Here is a 19,649-nt window from a genome sequence, read left to right as displayed (position 1 = left end):
AATCTCTATAGTCTGGAGATGAGCTGTAATTCTGGGGGATCCCCAGGTCTCACCTGGAGGATGGCATCACTAATTGCTGAGCAAGGAATCTGAAGGGAAATGCTGCCCTTTACTGCACCAACATAAAAAGATGTGTGTAGCTTTGCAACAGAGTAGTCAAGGAGTAGCTATGATCTCACATGACAATTGTGGTGGGAAAACAGATCTATGTGCTACAACTTCAGCAGCAGTGCTCAGAATAGCACAGATCCTTAAGCATGTCACATTCCCCACCCCCATTTTATTTTAAATTTGGCATGAGAAACCCAGTATTTCCAGATATGTGCTTTTTGACGTGAGAAATAGACCAACATGTGCAAACTTTGAAAAAAAATTAAAACAAATATTTCTTCAGTAACAAGCAATGGGAGCAAAAAAGGCTGGCAAGTGCCACTGAACCAGGGCTGGCCCTAGACTGTCTGGCATGCTAGGCAAGGTTAACTTCTGCCTCCCGCCCACACTGATAAGTCATCCAATCTGGTGCCCCCAGAAGACTGGCGCCCTAGATAAGCAAGGGTGTCAAACATGTGGTCCAAGGGCCATATCAGGCCCCTGGAGGGCTATTATGAGGCCCACAAGTATTGCACTGTCATCTGCTTCCTTCTGTATCACAGCTTGCTTTGCCATGCTTGCTCAATCGCACAGGAGCTACAGAGCAAAGCCTCCATTTTCTCAGTTGGCTGACCAGCACATAAGCAACTTAAGTACAAAAGCTCTCAATGCCCAGCCATTTCATGTTTTCCCCTGGGTCTTACACTCAAAGCATTGACCATGAGATTTCTGTCAATAAATCAAAAGTAGGTTTGCAACTTACAGATGCATACCTGAACAACACCTGAACAGCCTACTCAAGATTGCTACAAGACAGACATTATCTACAGATTTGGTTCAATAATTCAGAGCAAGAGGTATCAGTTATCAGATAGTGATAAATAAAATCTTTCACGAGTACTAGTTTTTAAAGCATGTTTTATTTTAAGTTTTGTTTAAAAATTTAATTGTTTGTCTGTGTCCTTTTAAAAGTTTATATCTGTGCTATCTGGCGTTACATTTTATAACACACATGGCCCGGCCCAACAAGGTCTCATTTATGTCAGATCTGGCCCACATAACAAATGAGTTTGACACCTATGCCATAGTCTACCCTTCCAAGCAGCCATTTTCTCCAAGGGAGCTGATCTCTGCCAGCAGGTGATCAGTTGTAAAAGTAGGAGATCTCCAAGCCCCACCTGGAGGCTGGCAACCCTAACCCCTCACCACCTAAATACCCAGTGTAAAGGCTGACAATATTTACTTTGTGATCCAGTGTCCAAAAGGTGGCAAAACTTGCTTAATGTAAGAGTCACATATAATAAATGTCAGATGTTTTAGAGCCGCAAGACAGGAAGAAAGGAAGGAAGGCAAATAGTTGAAGGAAGGAGAGGTGGAATGAAAGCAACTTTAACTTTAAATGCATTCTCTAAGTCTCTGGCTGGCTTGGATTGGAGAAGTGATTTTAAGAGACAAATGCCTACTCCAAGAAAGTCAATAGGGTGGTTGGGGCTTTGAGAGCCATACGATATGTGTGAAAGAGCCACATGTGGCTCCCATGCTGCAGTTTGGCCACCCCTGCTCTAGCCAATTGACTCAGTGCAATCCCATGCAGCAGAATTAAAAAGGTAAATCACAGTCGTTTCCAACTCTGGGGTGATGTTGCTTTCACGGCAGACTTTTTTAATAGGGTGGTTTGCCATTGTCTTCCCCAGTCATCTACACTTTCCCCCCAGCAAGCTGGGTACTCATTTTACCGACCTCAGAAGGATGGAAGGCTGAGTCAACCTGAGCGGGCTACCTGAAACCAGCTTCCGCCGGTATAGAACTCAGGTTGTGAGCAGGGAGCTCAGACAGAGGTACTGCAGCTTTACCACTCTGCGCCACGGGGCTCACTGCAGCAGGGTTACCCCAGTCTAAACTCAGTGAAATCGATGGGCTTAGAGTGGAAATAACTGCATTGGATTACAGAGTAAATATTGCAAATCCAGTTCTTCAATAATTCTTAGCCAGTTTATGTGCACACTAGATTAGGAGGGGGGGTGCTATCTTTTCATTCCACACAGACAACTCATAATACACACAGGGCACATAAGGCAATTCTAAGAACTCTGGTCTTGTGACCAGGAAGAGTGGCTAGAGCAAATATATCCTTTCTCAAATGTCTCAAATACCCACAGCTGTAGTTCCATTTGCTTTCACTCTTCATAGTTTCATATTAAATGAACACTTCATAACAAAGTTCAGATTGGTGTGCTGATGGTGAAAAAGACCATGAAACTAAACATGTAAATTTGAAACTGATCTCTGTTGATATGGGATTCCTTCCATGTGTATAAGGATGCAGGAGTTAACATCATCTTCTTTTATACCTTTACAATTAGATAATAGTTTAGGTCGGGGTGACCAAACTGCAGCTCAGGAGCCACATGTGGCGCTTTCACACATATTGTGTGGCTCTGGAAGCCCCCATCGCCCCATCCACCAACTTGGAAAAGACATTTAAAGTTGTTTTCTTTCCACCTGTCCCTCCTCTCTCCATCTATTTTCCTTCCTTCCTTCTTTCATGTCTTGCAGCTCTCAAACATCTGACATTCATTCTATATGGCTCTTATGGTAAGCAAGTTTGGCCACCCCTAGTTTAGGTTCTTCTATGGATTCTGAGGGATCTCTGGCTCTATTTGGCATCATGACCTCAGAACCTTATAAACCACTCAAATTTCCTAGCAAGGGCAAGTGATAACAAATCCATGCCATTGATAGTGTCCTATTGCAATGTGTGGACTTTATTTATCCATGGCTCTTGCGTTTCTGTTCTAGTCAATCTCAGCTATAATAGATGGGTTTGTTGTGGTCGATTATGTGAAATACTTTGAAATCCCAGATTATGGGGGAAAGTATGCTTTAATAAATAGTAAGCCCATTTTACGAATTTGCATTCTGAGCTAAGGTTGCCTATTTAATCAAACCTAGGTAGAAATCAACAGGTGTTTTGGGGTTGTTGTTTTTACATTACGGTAATTCCCCTTTCCAGCAGAGGTGCACTGATGAGAAAGTTTTGGCCACTGATTTGTGCCTATTGATTATGTGATGCAGCTATTAAAGGCACACAGCTTAAAAAAAAAAACCCAGCAGGCAACCCTAGGCCAAGGTCGAATATTACTTCTGCACTTGGGTACAGCACCAAACACACTTGAGGAAGCTCCTCCTTTTAAAGCTCGGATCATGGAAGCAATGAATCAACGCAAGTGACCTTGCTCATGGCAAAGAAGCGAGCGCAAAGAAACGGAAAGGACCTAGATCTGAACATCTTCCGCCTCCACCAGGACCCCGCCACTCTTCCTCAGTCAAGGCTTCTGATAGGCCAGAGGGAAAGAAAAGGGCTGGCGCGGGGCGTTTACCTCAGCCGACTTGGAGAGCAGAGTCCGCCTTCCCCAAGACTAAAGCCAGAGCGCGCCGCAGTGGATGAGTCAAAATACTCACCATGACGACCAAATTCTAGACTGAGAAATCCTTCCGCCAGTGAGTATTAAAAAAAAAAAGAGGACGTAAGGCGCGAGGAGAGTGAGGGGTGTTTAGAGAGAAGCAGTCATATCACGTGTTCCCTTTCTTCAGCCAATAGACGAACCCGGCCCTACCGCCTCAGAGGCTTTATAAGCCGGAGCGCGTCACAAAAGACGCCGCCGACACAGGGAAGCCGTCACTTTAGTTGAGGCGTTCGGGAGCCGCTGCCGAGGTGAGAGACGGAGTCGGCGCGCGAGCAAGAAAGAACACGCTGTGAGGCGGGGGCGGCTGGGTGGGGAAGGCGGCGGGGGCGGCTTCAGCTGCTGAGGGTGCAAAAGCCGCCTGGCGGCGCTCCGGTTGCCCGCGGTCCGAGCGGCGTCCCGCCCCCTGAAGCTGACCAGGTCAGTGTCTGAATGGGGGGGGAGGGAAGGGTGGGGATGGGACCTGACCCCAAAGTGGCGCGGCTGCCTGTCTGCTCGCCTGCGGGTGGGTGTGAGTGAGGAGAAGAGGGAGGTGCTGTGTGTGGCAGCTCTTGCCTTGTGGGCCTGAGGCTACCGCCGGCCGAGCAGTGGGTGGAGATGCCGCTGCCGTTGTGGCAGCTGCCGCCCTTTTCCTGAGGGGAAAACGGGATAGGGAAGGAAGCGGGAATACGTTAGCTATGTTAACGGTGGGAGTATTCGAGGGTCCTGTTTGTTTTTTCACACACGCCCTCCTTCAGAGAGCGTGGTGGGGGCGGCGGCAGCTGTCTACCCACCGCGGCGTTAACCCCTCAGGGCAGCGTGCAGTAAGTAGGCCTCGCTGTGGCTCAAGTTCTTGGAAGTTCTGGCAGGCCTGCCAAGCAGGCATGTGGTGAGCACAGCGCTTCCAGGGACTCGAGCGAGCGAGCCAAGCTGCGTGCAGGCGCTAGCGGAAGACGCATGGGCACATCGGAGCCAATGTTCCCTCTAAGCTGTGGACTCTTGTGAGCAAAAATTCTACTTTGTGAGCTACTGGCATTAAAGGTGTGAGCTGCTGCGTAAATTAGTTTGCTCTGGGGCCATTTTTCCTGAGCTGAGACAAAAATTGTTAGCTAGCTCACACTAACTCGGCTTAGAGGGAACATCCATCGGAGCGCCTTTCTGAAAGCTGAGCAGAAACAACTTAAGAGTGAACGAGAGCAGCCTGTGTTGATTTTTGGCCAGCTGGGTGTCTCAAATTGCCCTTGCTCCATGAAGCCTAAGGGAGAGCTATATCCACATATTTGCCAGTGAGCCATTTTATGCCTGAAGTATATGCAGTTGGGATCAGGGGCTGTTGCCAGCCCTAGCCTGTGATATGCAGTTGGGATTACAGGCTATTTAGTGGTGAAAGGAAGACTGTTCCTTATCAAACATAACTTGCTGTGCTTGAAAGTTGGGTGAGGAGGCTTTCAGACCGGAGAGCTGAAGAAGCCAAAGTGATCTCAAGGTTGTCTTTGCCAGTCCCTTGAATTAGTGATGGGTTAACATGGGCTGCTTGAAGGTGCTGGTGGGATGGCAGTCTCATTAAAATAACAAGTTCTCTCTATGTTTGGATTGGGTGATCATGTGGGCACTACGAATACTTCTAATATCCTAGATAGCCAGGGCTCAGGAGACAACTTACATATAGCCATAAACCCCCACCAAGTTGAGGGAGGTGGGAAAGAAGGTTGTATTTCTGTGGTCACTTCTAGAGGGTAATGTTAATGGTAAACTGCTCTGGACCTAGTGGTATTACTGTCCCCATGCTCAGTGATGGCGCATATATGTGTTTTTGAGAAGGACTGATTGTACCTTGTGGGTGTTAGTCAAATGGACATGTGTTTCTGATTTTTAAAAGCAGGAGTTTGTGTATGTGTTGCTTATCAATGTATAATGTCCAGCAGAGCTGGAAAAATCTGAAATTCTGGATAGTTAAAAAAACAACAACTGAGAATTGTGCAAGGCCGGTACCCTATACTCATGATGGTAGCTCTGAACAATTTAAGCTGGTATTTAGCAGTAGAAAATATTTTTCCAGCCCTGTTTAAAAGGATGAGTGTAATTGTAGCTGTGGCTGAAAGTAGATGAATCTTGCATGAATTGGATGCTATGTTGTGCAGTAAATGGGATGGAGAGCTATGTGTCAGGAGTGCAGTAGGAATAAACAGAGCTGCTCAGGGATGGCTGTGCTGCAGTCGCTGCTTCTTAATGCTTGTCAATACAAACAAATTGCTTGTCTTTCTGTCTTTTTTCTGTTCCCCTTCAATGTTGGAGACCTCTTCCTCCTCCTTTAATAAATTCTCTGCCTTGCTTTTCCTGGGCTACTGCTTTGTGGATATTGGCGGCTTCTTGTTGTAACAGGAGAATGTGTGTGTGTCCTGGGCCCAGGCGGATTGGTATGTATTTTTTGTGATCCTATTTTCTGAATAATTGGAAGGGGGGGGAGGGATAACAATAGTATGTATTAAGTTGAAGTTGTTACAGGAAATAGTACCATGGAGTTGATATTTCAACTTTTTAAAATCATATTATATCCGAGTTCCCTTTGATAGACTAGTTAGTTTGTATTCATTATCAGTGGGTAGGACTGATGTTTCAGCATGAGCAAGAGATGGTTTTTGGAGAGCAGAGAGGCAAACCTTTTGAAGCTCTACCAAATTTATTCAGGATGTTGATATGTGCACCTAATGACTTGCATTCTTGTATTATAAACATTCTAAGTATCTAGGATAGCACCATTGCAGGTGTCGAATTCTTACCTGAAAAAAAAGCAGAATATTGAGCATATATAGTTTGTTATTTATAACAGAACTCTGGAAGTATCATTTCAGGAAATTGTACTTGAATTTTACAGCGTACAGCTTAGAATGAAAACCAAGCAACTATTTTTAACCCATTCAATCTGTAAGCATATTTTAAAAAAAATGCAGAATGTCATTAACTTCAATTTTCCCAGCAAATCAAAGTAGCTTACAGTAAACAATGTGTAATAGTTTGCTTAAAACTTTACTATTATAAGCTAATATTCATTTTTAATATACTGATGCCAAGTGGATCTTCCTTCCTCCCCTCCCTCCCCCCACCCTTGGTTGATGTTGGGGTGCCTTCAGCAAGAGTACACAGATTTTAGCTTAGTTTGCCAATTTCTCTGCTCAGAGCACCTGCATCTAGTAATTGGGACGAGCTTTAAAAGGTGGCCCCATGGCACAAAGTGTTAAAGCTGCAGTACTGCAGTCCTAAGCTCTGCTCACAACCTGAGTTCGATCCCTGGCAGAAGCTGGGTTTTCAGGTAGCCGGCTCAAGGTTGTCTCAGCCTTCCATCCTTCCGAGGTCAGTAAAATGAGTACCCAGCTTGCTGGGGGAAAAGTGTAGATGACTGGGGAAGGCAATGGCAAACCACCCCGTGAAAAATCTGCCGTGAAAACAATGTCACCCCAGAGTCGGAAACGACTGGTGCTTGCACAGGGAACCTTTCCTTTCCTTTTTTCATTTAAAAGGAAGCAGCAGCTTGTCATGTTCTGCTTTGGAGATGCTAGAGACTAACACAACTGGGTGGAATCCTACTGCTCCACTGAGCACAATTTATTCATTTACCCATTACAGTATTTATACCCCAGATTTGCTTTTAGCTCAAGTTTGAATTCTTCAGCCTAAGAAACCTTCCTCCAAATTAAATGGCTCTTGCAGGAAGAGCCACTTAGAGGATGCTTGGATTCATCCCACTGTGTGGACTATCTGCCAATTTATAGTTGGTAGGTATACATTGGTCTCTTTACACAGTAATTCAAATTACTTCTGCTATATCTTCTGAAAGGTAGATTGTTAGGAATTACACTGATTTAACACTTACTATTTTTCTATATGGAAGGGAAAGGTATTGATATTCTTAGATATGTGGCTTTTAGGAATAACTAGTTAGATTGGGGTTGCCCACCTTTTCTTTAATGAGATCTACTTCTAAGTAATCCTGAGCTACTCCCCCCAGCATGTTACCATGTTGTGTTCTTCCTAGAAACGAAACTAAAAAGAGCACCAGAAATGAAGCTATCAATTCAGCAGCACAGTGAAAATCCTATGAAATCTTTTTTACTTTAAAAAAAAAATGAACAAATGTTTTTGTGGTCTTTTCCTCAGTCTTCTAGGGGATATTTGATCTATTGGTGTTGGAGGCCCTGACCCAGAGACTAATAAAAATACCAATCAGTCTGGCTTCACAAGAAAAGGCAGGTTGAATGAAAAGACTGATTATGGAATGTTTCTGGGGAATGTGGCAGCAAAGAGAAAGCCAGAGCTAAAGTTTCTCAACAGGATGTAGTTGGCTGAAGACACTCTGATGTTTGAGAAAGGGTCCTGTTTTCCTCACAGAAAAAAGAAAGTAAGTTCTTTAGAACTAAACAAATACAGCAAATAAGAAAAGAGTACCTTTGAAAAAGGATTGGACCAGTTCTTCAGAAATTCGTGTAAGGCTATTATTCTTTGCTTGTGGACTTTGTGTGGGTATCAGAATCATAGAATAGAATCCATAGGGTTGGGACATACAGACCATCTAGTCTAACCCCCTGCTCAGTGCAGGATCAGCCTAAAGCATCCATGGCAAGTTTTCATCCAGCCATTGTTTGAAGACTGGCAGTGCGGGTGTGTGGCGGGGAGCTCATCACTTCCCTAGGCAGCCAATTCCACCACTGAACTACTCTTACTGTAAAAGAAAAAACTGATATCCAGCCTGTTTGATTTAGTGGTTAAGTGCACAAACTCTTACCTGTGAGAACCAGATTTGATTCCCCACTTCTTCACATGCAACTGCTGATGAGACCTCAGGTCAGTCATAACTGTCAAAGCTGTTCTAGAAAGAGCAGTTTCTATCAGAGCTCTCAGCCCCACCTACCTCACAAGCAGTATTCCCTCTAAGCTGAGTTAGCATGACCTAGCTCACAGATTTTTAGCCTCCAGCTCACACATTTTTGTCTTAGTTCAGTAAAAATGTCCCTAGAGTACAATAATTTATGTAGTAGCTCACAACTTTAATGGCAGTAGCTCACAAAGTAGAGTTTTTGCTCACAAGACTCCGCAGCTTGGAGGGAATATTGCTCTCAAGGTGTCTGTTGTGGGGAGGGGAAGGGAAAAGAGATTGTAAATTTTTAGAATGGAATTGGGAAAGGCCATAAGTCAGATTTGTAGAGCTGAAACTTTGACTTTGTCCTTGGTATCAGCAGTTTAAGAGCCAGGCTAGCTGTGGTAGGAAAGAGCTCCATTTGAAAACTGGTGAAATGATTGCTGGTGAAAATATAAGAAATGGTGCCATAATCTGTCAGAGCATTAGGCTATCTAGCTGAGAATTGCTAGCTTTATGTTGCATTTGTCTAAGATTAGTGTATGAGTTGAGCAGTTACTGCTACTGTTCCTGTAGTATGTTGCTAAATGTATAGCTGAGTAAATGCATTGAAATTAGTTGTACACAACACTGACTGCTAATACTGCCATAAGCAATAATGCTCGTGCAGTGTAGAGATGTCTAGAAAAAAGGGTAGTACTGTATGCCAGCCATAGCCATGGGGGTTGAGCTAGTCATTTCAGAGTAAACTTCTGAAGTCTGGCTATCTCTAGAACCCATTATAAGTGTAGCACTCAGAAGTCATGATTATAAATTTGTTGGGATGGAACAAATGAAAATGCCATTGTGGCTCTAATCAGCAAGCGTCTACTTAGAAGTGTATTCCATTGAATTTGAGGGGGGGTCTGTCTTCTGAAGGATTGGCCTGTGCAAGTCCTGCTTTAAATTTTGTAAGGCTTTGAGGGAGATAACCTAGAAGATAATTGAAATATGTTAAGAGGGATAGCCAAGGTTGTTGAGGGTAAGTTGATACTTTTAATCACTAATCTTCTCAAGATGGAGACCAACTGTCTCCATTCTAAAGGCTGTTTTTGTGAGTCTTAATATATAGTTATGAAAATTTCTTGGCTGTATTATGTGTTCTCTATCCGTTAGTTGATTGCTGCACTCTCAGTTGAAAGCACTGGGGTAAGATGGTTAGAATATTTGTCCATAGAGGTCACTTTGTGAAGAAATTAAATATATAGCACCCAAAATATTTCCAGAAGATACTATTAATTTTTGTAGGCATAAAAATTGTTTTCAGTTACTCCTGAACTGTGCCTTTCATTCCTCACTTGTAATATTACTGCCATATTCATGCACTTTACTGCTTTTTGTAATCTAATTTATCTGGCCAATGCATAAAATTGAAACACATATAATCCAATAGAGCCTGAAGGAAGAAGGAAATGAATGGTGGATTATTGCATCTGTAGAACCCAAGATACAGTATAAGCTTAAGGTTTCCTCAAATCATACATAACCATGGGAAGTTTCTGTAGTTTGCTATAAAAGCGCTGAACTAAGGCAGTGTCCTTGTGGAAATGCCCTTTTAACACTAATAATAATCAACTTTTATTTATATCCCGCCCTCCCCGCCAAGGCAGGCTTAGGGTGGCTCACAAGACATGGAATGTACCATGATTATGATAAATACATTATACAATAAAATACATTTAAAATAAATTAATTAAAAGCACTACAGTTAAAGGTGCTACAGTACAATGCAGTGTGTACTGATGGCTAGGTGTCACTTCAGGATTCCATCTTATAGGCCATTTGAAAAAGGACAGTTTTACAGGCCCTGTGGAACTGATTATAGTCCCGCAGGGCTCGCACCTCCTCTGGTAGTTGATTCCACCAATGGGAAGCCATTATTGAGAAGGCCTGCTCCCTCGTTGTTTTCCGTTTGGCCTCCCTTGGTCCAGGGATTTTTAGGGGATTTTGGGAACTAGATCTCAGTGCTCTCTGGGGGATATATGGAGAGAGGCGGTCCCTACGGTAGGCAGGTCCTTGGCCATATAGGGCTTTAAAGGCAATAACCAGCACCTTGTAACGAACTCGGAACACAATTGGCAGCCAGTGCAGCTCCCGCAACCTAGGCTGCATGTGTTCCCACCGAGGTAGTCCCACTAACAGCCTGGCCGCCGCATTCTGCACTAGCTGCAGTTTCCAAGTTCGGTACAGGGGCAGCCCCATGTAGAGGGCATTACAGTAGTCCAACCTTGAGGTGACCATTGCATGGATCACTGTTGCTAGGTCGCCGCGTTCCAGGAAGGGAGCCAACTGTTTCGCCCTCCTAAGGTGGAAAAAGGCGGCTTTAGCAGTGGCTGCTATCTGTGCCTCCATTGTCAAGGAAGGCTCCAGTAGCACTCCCAAGCTCCTGACCCTGCGCACTGATATCCGCAGCGTACCGTCAAAGGCTGGTAGGGAAATCTCCTCTCCTAGCCCGCCGCGACCCACGCAAAGGACCTCTGTCTTTGCTGGATTCAATTTCAGCCCACTCAATTTGATCCACCCTGCCACGGCTTGCAGCGCCCGGTCCAGATTTACAGGGACGTCGCCAGTGCGGCCGCCCATCAATAGATAGAGCTGGGTGTCATCAGCGTACTGGTGACAACCCAGTCCGTACCTTTGGGCAATCTGGGTAAGGGGGTGCATGAAGATGTTAAACAACGGGGAGAGAACTGCCCCCTGAGGCACCCCACAATTAAGTAAGCACCTCTGGGACAGCTCTCCTCCAATCACCACCCTTTGTCCCCGACCCTCAAGGAAGGAGGAAAGCCACTGTAAGGCTAGCCCCCGGATTCTTGCGTCAGCGAGGCAGCGGGTCAGCAGCTGATGGTCGATCATATCGAACGCAGCCGATAGGTCTAACAACAGCAATACTGCTGAGCCGCCTCGATCCAAATGTCGCTGGAGGTCATCCATGAGGGCGACCAACACTGTCTCCGTCCCATGGCCCAGGCAGAAGCCGGAATGGTATGGATCTAAGGTGGAAGTGTCATCCAAGAAGCCCTGTAACTGCAACACCACAGCCCTCTCAATGATTTTGCCCAAAAAGGGAAAATTTGAGACGGGCCGATAGTGAGCCAATTCGGCTGGATCAGATGTAACCTTTTTCAAGAGAGGGCGGACCACTGCCTCCTTCAGGGGCGTTGGAAAAGAGCCCTCCAAAAGAGATTTATTTATGATGTCCCGTATAGGACATCTTAGCTCCTCCCGGCAGGCCTTAATTAGCCAGGAGGGGCATGGGTCCAGATCACAAGTAGTTGGGCGTGCAGTGACAAGGATTCTGTCGACTTCCTCCAAGCTGAGCGGGTTGAAGTGGTCCAGGATCAAACCAGAAGACCGCACGGGGCCTCGAGTTCACTTACTGTATCTAATATGGCAGGGCAGTCGTGGCGGAGCAACTGGACCTTTTCTGCAAAAAAATTTGCAAAAGCCTCACAGACTATCTCCAATTCCTTAACATTTGGTTTGCCTTGTGGCAATGTGGTAAAGTTCCGAATTATTCTAAATAATTGGGGCCGGGAGCGCCCTAAAGGAGTAAGCCTCTCGTATAAATAACGCCACTCCTCCCCCCCGTCCGCTAGTCCGCGATTGGTGAAAGACTGAATAACCTGGGGGAGCTGTTTGTGAGAGGGCCACTGTGTCTCCCTCTCGAACCCAGGTTTCGGTCACGCATGCCAGGTCCGTGTCCTGTTCGAGTAAAAACTCTTGAAGGACTGAGGTCTTATTATTAATGGACGTGGCATTGCATAACACCAATGACGGAGGCGAGTTGTTCAACCTGACCCTACTACCTGTCACCGTTGGGATGGGACGCAGATTGGAGGGTGAACGAGCACTAACTTTTCTCGGTCTCCCTCCCTTGTATCGCCTGCTCCCACCGCCATACCTCCCCCTCCCCAGGAACACTGGAATCCCTAGACCAGCCATTCCCCACTGGTAGTAGCCACTGTCTTAGCCGCCACCGATGCACAGCAATCACTAATACTCTCCAACCCACTCCGCCCTACTAGGTCCCAGCAGTCAGATCAACTCAATAAAACCCATCCCTCAATTTCTCTTATATATCAATTGGTCAAATAAATAATTCAAATCTAATGGCAATAATTAATTGTAAATCCCACCCTATTAAACATCTTCAATTTAATTTGCCAATAATATTCATATAAATTCAGACCCAATAAATATAATAAATCCAATGAGTTAATTAAAAATCAATTTTACACTAGTAGTTCATGAGTGTGGCGGTAGGAAGTTGTTAAAATGCAATATAGGTTCTTCCAGATTAAAGTAAGTGCAAGGAAGGGTGTTGAGTGTAGTATAATGTGAGGTAGGATGTTAAGAGTGGTAAAGTGCAAGTCAGTGCAAAGCTGAGCGCTGGCGCCGAGGCAGTGCCGTGCCAGATGTAACAATGTGGGCTGTAGGCGCCCTACCGGGTGCAGGGTCCACCAGCCAAGGGTCCAGGTCCAGTACTCTCCACGTGACCTGGTGAACCCGGGGAGGGCAGAGACCCCCCTCGCGTTCCCCTGCCACGTAGCAAAGCTCCATTGCTCTCCTTGTGGAGATAACCAGTCCGCTCAGGGCCCCCGCTTTGTCCGTGCACCTGGCTGCTTTCATGGGCTCTCCTCCTCAGCGGTGGCACCCCGGCTTCATCTGCCAACATCCCCGCGCTTCCTCTGTTGGTGCGCCTCTCCTGGCGCCCGGCGACGTCAGCAGTTCGGCGCCTCGGTCGCCGCAACCGCCTTGCAAACGTCTCCGGCCCCACTCGCTCTGCAGGCGTTGATTCCGTTCGTCTCCATCCCCACTCGCCCTGCAGGCGTCGATTCCACCACCCGGCCGCCTCACTCCACCCAGCGACGCCGGCCCTGTTCGTTGTTCTATCGGCCGCCTCCCAGTCCACGCCACTGCCTCGGCGTCCACGGCAGGCCCCACTCACAGCTTGTTGGCAAACTCCGTCCACACCAACACACACCGCAAGACCCTCCAGTGCCTCACCTCCCTCTCGGCGATGGGGGCCAACCTGTCTGGATTTTATTGTTTTTAGGTGGCTGGTAAGCAGATAAGAGCCCTGTTTTCAGGTTTTTTCCAAGGAGTTCTAGCACCTGAGATCCTGGCTCGCAGCCATCTTGCTTTATAATTATGTTTTCTCCATTCCTCCGGGAATTAAAAAATACTCCCTTCAAAGCATTTTTGATCTAGTGAGTTGTAGATGTGAATCTACTTTTCCAAAAAGTTTGGTGGGTTTTCCCATTCTCTGAAGAAACAGCCTTAATTCTCTTTAAATTAATGGAGGTTGGAGTTGTAGCTCATAAGTAATCTTCAAGGAGACCCCATTCACACCTTGAGTTTTCTTGTCATACAGTGTTGACATGGTGCAAGTTAAATTGTGGTCTAAATCAAAGTAAATACATTTACTTACAAGATTCCTACTAAGTTAATGTTTTGTGCTTTTCCTTCCAGCGATTCCAGTCAGAAGCCCCCGGTTGCCTTTGTTCTCTGATGCCATGCCAGCACCAACTCAGCTATTGCTCCCATTAATTCGCAACTGTGAGATTGGCAGGATATACAATACTGCATGCTACTGTCACCACAAACATCTATGTTGCTTGTCACCTCATTTAACGCATAGTCATTTAAGATATGCCCCGCAGAAGAAGCTTGCAACGCTTTGTAGGCCAAAAGAGAACTTCACTCAGTTTATTCATGCCAGAAACTATGTCTCCACACCACAGAGATTTTACCTCACCCCTCCACAAGTCAACAGCATATTGAAGGCAAATGAATACAGCTTTAAAGTTCCAGAATTTGATGGCAAAAACTTAAGTTCTGTCCTTGGCTTTGATAGCAACCAGCTTCCAGCTAATGCTCCAATAGAAGACCGAAGAAGTGCAGCCACTTGCTTACAAACAAGAGGGATGCTTCTTGGTGTCTTTGATGGCCACGCAGGATGTGCTTGTGCACAGGCTGTCAGTGAAAGACTTTTTTATTACATTGCTGTTTCTCTGTTACCCCATGAGACTTTACTTGAAATAGAAAATGCTGTAGAGAGTGGTAGGGCCCTGTTACCTATTTTACAGTGGCACAAGCACCCCAATGATTATTTCAGTAAGGAAGCCTCCAAACTGTATTTTAACAGTCTACGAACATATTGGCAGGAACTCATTGATCTCAACACTGGGGAAACAACTGATGTAAAAGAGGCTTTAATTAATGCCTTTAAGAGACTTGACAATGATATTTCTTTGGAAGCCCAAGTAGGAGACCCAAATTCTTTTCTCAATTATCTGGTTCTGCGTGTAGCCTTTTCTGGTGCAACTGCTTGTGTGGCTCATGTGGATGGAGTTGATTTGCATGTTGCTAACACTGGTGACAGCAGAGCCATGCTTGGTGTCCAAGAAGAAGATGGGTCATGGTCTGCTGTTGCTTTGTCCTATGATCATAATGCACAGAATGAAAGGGAGGTGGAGCGAGTCAAAATGGAGCATCCAAAGTCTGAAGAAAAGACTGCTGTAAAACAAGATCGGTTACTAGGCTTGCTGATGCCTTTCAGAGCTTTTGGAGATGTCAAATTTAAATGGAGCATTGACCTTCAGAAGAGAGTGATAGAGTCGGGTCCAGATCAGCTCAATGACAATGAATATACAAAGTTCATACCACCAAATTACCATACTCCTCCTTACCTCACAGCTGAGCCAGAGGTTATACATCATAAACTAAGGCCTCAGGACAAATTCTTGATACTGGCGACCGACGGTTTGTGGGAAACCATGCACAGACAAGATGTGGTTAGAATTGTAGGTGAATACCTAACGGGTGTTCATCATCAACAGCCAATAGCTGTTGGAGGTTACAAGGTAACTCTGGGGCAGATGCATGGCCTTTTAACAGAAAGGAGAGCCCGTGTTTCTTCAGCCTTTGAAGATCAGAATGCAGCAACTCATTTGATACGCCATGCTGTTGGGAATAATGAGTTTGGCACTGTTGATCATGAACGGCTGTCCAAGATGCTCAGTCTTCCAGAAGAGTTGGCACGGATGTACAGGGATGATATTACAATTATTGTTGTGCAGTTCAATTCCCATGTTATAGGTGCATGTCAGAATGAAGAGTTCTGAAATTTTAAACTGAGGTGTTGAACCAAAGTTTTCAAAGATCAACCTGGCCAGTACTGCGTCTTCAGAGTAAAATGTATTCAGTTAATATCTGGTCATTGGCATTGTGGAGGGAGCAAGTATGCTAATAACTGTTTGCAATAAGGGACATTGGTCAAAAGTTTATAAATTATCAGGAGAGCAGAACAACTTGGGACAACTTTGCACTAATCTTGCTTTTGAGCAGTGGCTTGTTGTAAGTTACTGTATGGGGCAGCACTAAAGGCTTCATATGCATCTGTGCAGTGTTCTGTAGGGCAAAAAATCCTTATGTTTTTCACATGTAAATATGTATATGTAGCCATTTCAATAACTATATGTAACATTGAATGGCTACTCCATTGTAAAACAATTCAAGTAGGGCTGATGGTTTTTATATTTATGGAATAACTGTGGTATCTTCTCTTCAGGAAAGGAAGGAAACTTTTTAACAAGCAGACAAATACCTTTATTCTCCCTTTGGGTTGTGAAATTACAGTTGAAGCATACCTAGAATACCAGTGTTAAATGTAGATGTCTTTAAGTCATAAGTATCTTAAGCCTGTCCACAAGTATTGGAAATGCAATAATATTTTACTTTGAATGACATGTCTGCTTCTATTGGCAAGACTTCATTCGTTTGCACAGTTCAAGGACAACAGATGATGACTGAAGATCTGTTAACTAGGGGGTAGAACTATCTTAAAAACCTTTGGCTTGCATTATGAACCTGTAATTTTTTTTTCTTAATCTTTAGACTGTCTCGCAAAATGCACTGTTAGCAAGTACCAAACCTGTTTCTCGTCATTAGGCTGCTCCTTCTTGAATCTAGGCAGTCAGTTGTCCTTTTGTAAAGTAGTGCAGTCTCATGCTTTGTAGTTTGAAATAAAGTTTGGTCTTGTGTTCTGGATGTTTTAAGTATCACGAGGTAAAAACTTGTCCATAAATCTTGGTTCCCATGGAGACTGTTGAAGAGTGTAATAAGATTCAAATAGGTAAAGTTGGCATGCTATATGTTTAACCCTCCCTAGTAACACTGCATCATCAATGGTAACATTTTCAGAATTCCATGATTACATTTGCTTACATGTAAAATTCATATCTACCCTACAGTGCTCCTTTGAAATTGTCAGGCAAATTAAAACTGTTTTCTCAATAGCTACAGTTATAAATGTTCTTGAGCTTATGTGTAAAATTGAAGATTTCCCAAATGTGCATCAAAGCTGTTGCCTTTTATGTATAATCAAATTGGCATGATTTGTTTTTGGAACACTGGTAGGTTAGCCAGAGTTCATTCCATCTAGGGGTAAATTACTTGCAGATTGACATAGAAAGAATCTACTTTTCTGCAAAAATACTTCAGGGTTCTGTGGGTCTTTCTGTCATCCTTATGGTTGGTTCTTCAGCTGCTACGTTCTAAAGAATCATTTATCTTGGCAATATGGATGTTTTTAAATGAAGTGAAGGAATACTTATTTGCAAATACAGAAATATCTAAATCACTTGTTTTAGCACTAATACTTCATTTTCTTTTTAAGCACTGAAATCCATACTTTTGTATATAAAGAAACAATTGTGGAAATACAGGTAACAAAAGTAATCACATGCTTCCTGACCTAAGGTGGTATGGTACTTTATATACTTATGTACATCTGAATAAAGCTAATCTCAGAATATCTGAATCTTTGAAGGCTACCTACTATCCTAATGGTGGCCTTACCATTCTCTGTCCAAGAAGCTTAATTATGCAGCTATCCTTGGCTCATATTTTCCAGACACTCCCTGAATGTTCATTTTACTGTTAGTAAAAATCTGATCTTTAGCAGCTTCATTGTTATTGCCTTTGTAGATGGAATAGCTAAATATCATTATCTAGGTGAAATCTTTTTTGTATGCTGTCTATAAAATAAACTGTTACATTATCTAGATTTCCTTTTTTACATCTGCAATGTATTATATATATTGTATAACTCATTTGGGTTTGGAATGAATCTTAATGAATTGGACTCTAGTCCTATAAGTTCAGCACTTAGGGGGGCTAACTTTGTAAAACGAAAGAACAAAAAGGTGGGATTGAAATGAAACATTATTTATATATTGTTAGAAGACTTCCTAACTAGGTATGCAATTGAAATGGTATTGTGGCTTTCTGAACATCACAATTTATGGTCTAATTATCTTTTAGAAGACTTCAATAAAATCTATTACAGAAATATCTGTGCATTAGAGTTCTTCATGATTCCCTGAAATGTTGCCTTCCTACAAGTTTTGACTAGTTATGTTAGATTTAAAATGGCAAAATTAGTATTGCTGTATGAAGATAGAAGATGTATGTAATGAATGTCCTGCCTAAATATAGTTTGTGGAAGATAGGGATCATGTAAGTCTGGGGTAGAACTGTATTTGAATACATTTTGCTACAAGTCTAAATGTTAGCCATTTGCTACCACAAATTCAAATGAAGTAGATATATCTCATGAACTTTGTCTTCCAAGATTTTAGATACTATTGCTTTAGTATCTTGATTGTGTTGGGTTACCTTCGTTAGAGTAAGTGCTTTTTCTAGTAGGACCAAGTGATCTAGATTGTGCTGATAAACTAGATTAATGGCTGTTTAAATTAGTTTTGTATTCCCACCCCTAAATCTGCCTACTGAAGGAATGGCTTTTGTTCACTTCAGTAAGTAAATGCTGCAATCCACTATTTTTGATAAGTAATATCAACTATTAAGCATAACATCCTTACAGTGGGTTGTATCTTCTGTACATGACTAATTTTTCCTGATTTCTCTGGCATCATAAGGACTGTAGTTCTCAAAGAGCTGTGGCTGCCACTCCCGTGTGGTTGTCTTCCTCACCCTGCCCTACAGTAGAGAAATATGGTATCATATTTTGGTTCTGTTCTCATAGCAGCTAGAATACGTTACAAGAAGAGGTGTCAAACTCATTAGTTATGAGAGCCAGATCTGGCATAAATGTCACTTTGTTGGGCTGGGCCATGTGTGCCATAAAATGTAATGCTAGGTACAGGAGATATAAACTTTATGAAGGACACAGGCAAATCCTATTAACTATTTTTTACTCAAAATACAAAAATGCTTTAAACAGTAACATTCTTAACAGTATTTCCTTAAAGTATCTCCCAACTTCTACCACTGATTATTCATTAGCACTGGGACATCATGCACAGCTTCTAGCAATAAAGGTTATGACCAGTTGTTTGCAGGCTGGATAAGAGCCCTGACTGTATGTTTGACTCCCCTGTGTTACAGTATCTTTTTCAGTGCAAAAACTGGCTTATTCTGAACAAATGCTGCTTGAATCTGGTCAAGGCAGACCTTAAACAACCTTGCTTGTGTAGTGTAAAATGCACAGCTTACCTTTGTTTGAGGCATTTGGGAAAGTATTTAAAAATGTGACCTACTATAAAGTGGTGCTAGCCCTGCAGTAGCATGTAAAAGTCATAAAAAAAAACCTTAATGAAACAAAAGCCTACTAACTGTTAAGAGGCCAAGGAAAAAGGTTTTTAGTAGATTCAACAACGAAGATGAACTCACATTTAATTTTCTGCAAGTCAAGGAAGTCCCTGATTACTCAGAAGCTGTAATTATTTTGCCGTTTATTTAGGGTGGAAGTCTTGAAATCAGTATTCTATGTCTGGTCTTCAGCCTCATTCCATGAATTTGTCTGAAGTTACTAATACCCAACATATGGTCTAGTCCAGATGTTCTGAGCACTTACAGTAAACACATGAGCACAGCATGCACTCTCCTAATGTGCTTGTTAATATCCATATAGAGTCTGTGTACAAGCATAGGATTCTCTGAAGGTGGGATCCTTAGAATTTATTTATTTATTTATTTATTTATTTATTTATTATTTATTACTTTAAATTTCTATCCCGCCCTCTCCGCAAGCGGACTCAGGGCGCCTAACAACATACATTTTTACAATCTAACCATTAAAACTACATTTTAAAATTATTTAAAACACTTAAACATTTAAAACATTCCATTGCATTTTTGGTGCTGTATCACTATAATATAATTTAACGTAGATATAAATGTAAATAGTGATCATG

At 43.2% G+C, this 19,649-nt stretch overlaps 1 protein-coding gene across 4 annotated transcripts; it reads left to right on the top strand.

The window, feature by feature from the left end:
• The first annotated feature begins 3,467 nt into the window (after nucleotides 1-3,467).
• On the top strand, nucleotides 3,468-17,782 carry PDP1 (pyruvate dehydrogenase phosphatase catalytic subunit 1). Of its 4 annotated transcripts, none has more exons than XM_060243498.1 (3): nucleotides 3,749-3,805; nucleotides 5,916-5,950; nucleotides 13,900-17,782. In XM_060243498.1, the coding sequence occupies exons 2-3, from the start codon at nucleotides 5,920-5,922 to the stop codon at nucleotides 15,552-15,554; spliced, it is 1,686 nt and encodes a 561-aa protein (XP_060099481.1). In that variant the 5' UTR covers nucleotides 3,749-3,805; nucleotides 5,916-5,919; the 3' UTR covers nucleotides 15,555-17,782. The 4 variants fall into 4 exon arrangements, with proteins under 4 accessions (XP_060099483.1, XP_060099481.1, XP_060099482.1 ...); XM_060243499.1 differs by having other exon boundaries at nucleotides 3,749-3,846; XM_060243500.1 differs by lacking the exons at nucleotides 3,749-3,805; nucleotides 5,916-5,950 and adding an exon at nucleotides 3,468-3,591.
• Nucleotides 17,783-19,649: the final 1,867 nt, after the last annotated feature.

Source organism: Heteronotia binoei, chromosome 7 (assembly GCF_032191835.1).
Source record: "Heteronotia binoei isolate CCM8104 ecotype False Entrance Well chromosome 7, APGP_CSIRO_Hbin_v1, whole genome shotgun sequence".
Lineage (NCBI taxonomy): Eukaryota > Metazoa > Chordata > Lepidosauria > Squamata > Gekkonidae > Heteronotia > Heteronotia binoei.
The sequence above is the reverse complement of the archived record's forward strand: the minus strand, read 5'-3'. Positions and strand labels throughout refer to the sequence as shown.

Excerpts from the sequence above, each read along its gene's own strand:
- PDP1 (XM_060243498.1), top strand. The coding sequence starts at position 5,920 with ATGTGTGTGTGTCCTGGGCCCAGGCGGATTG. Across the intron at positions 5,951-13,899 it reads TCCTGGGCCCAGGCGGATTG|CGATTCCAGTCAGAAGCCCC; the intron begins GTATGTATTTTT and ends TTTTCCTTCCAG.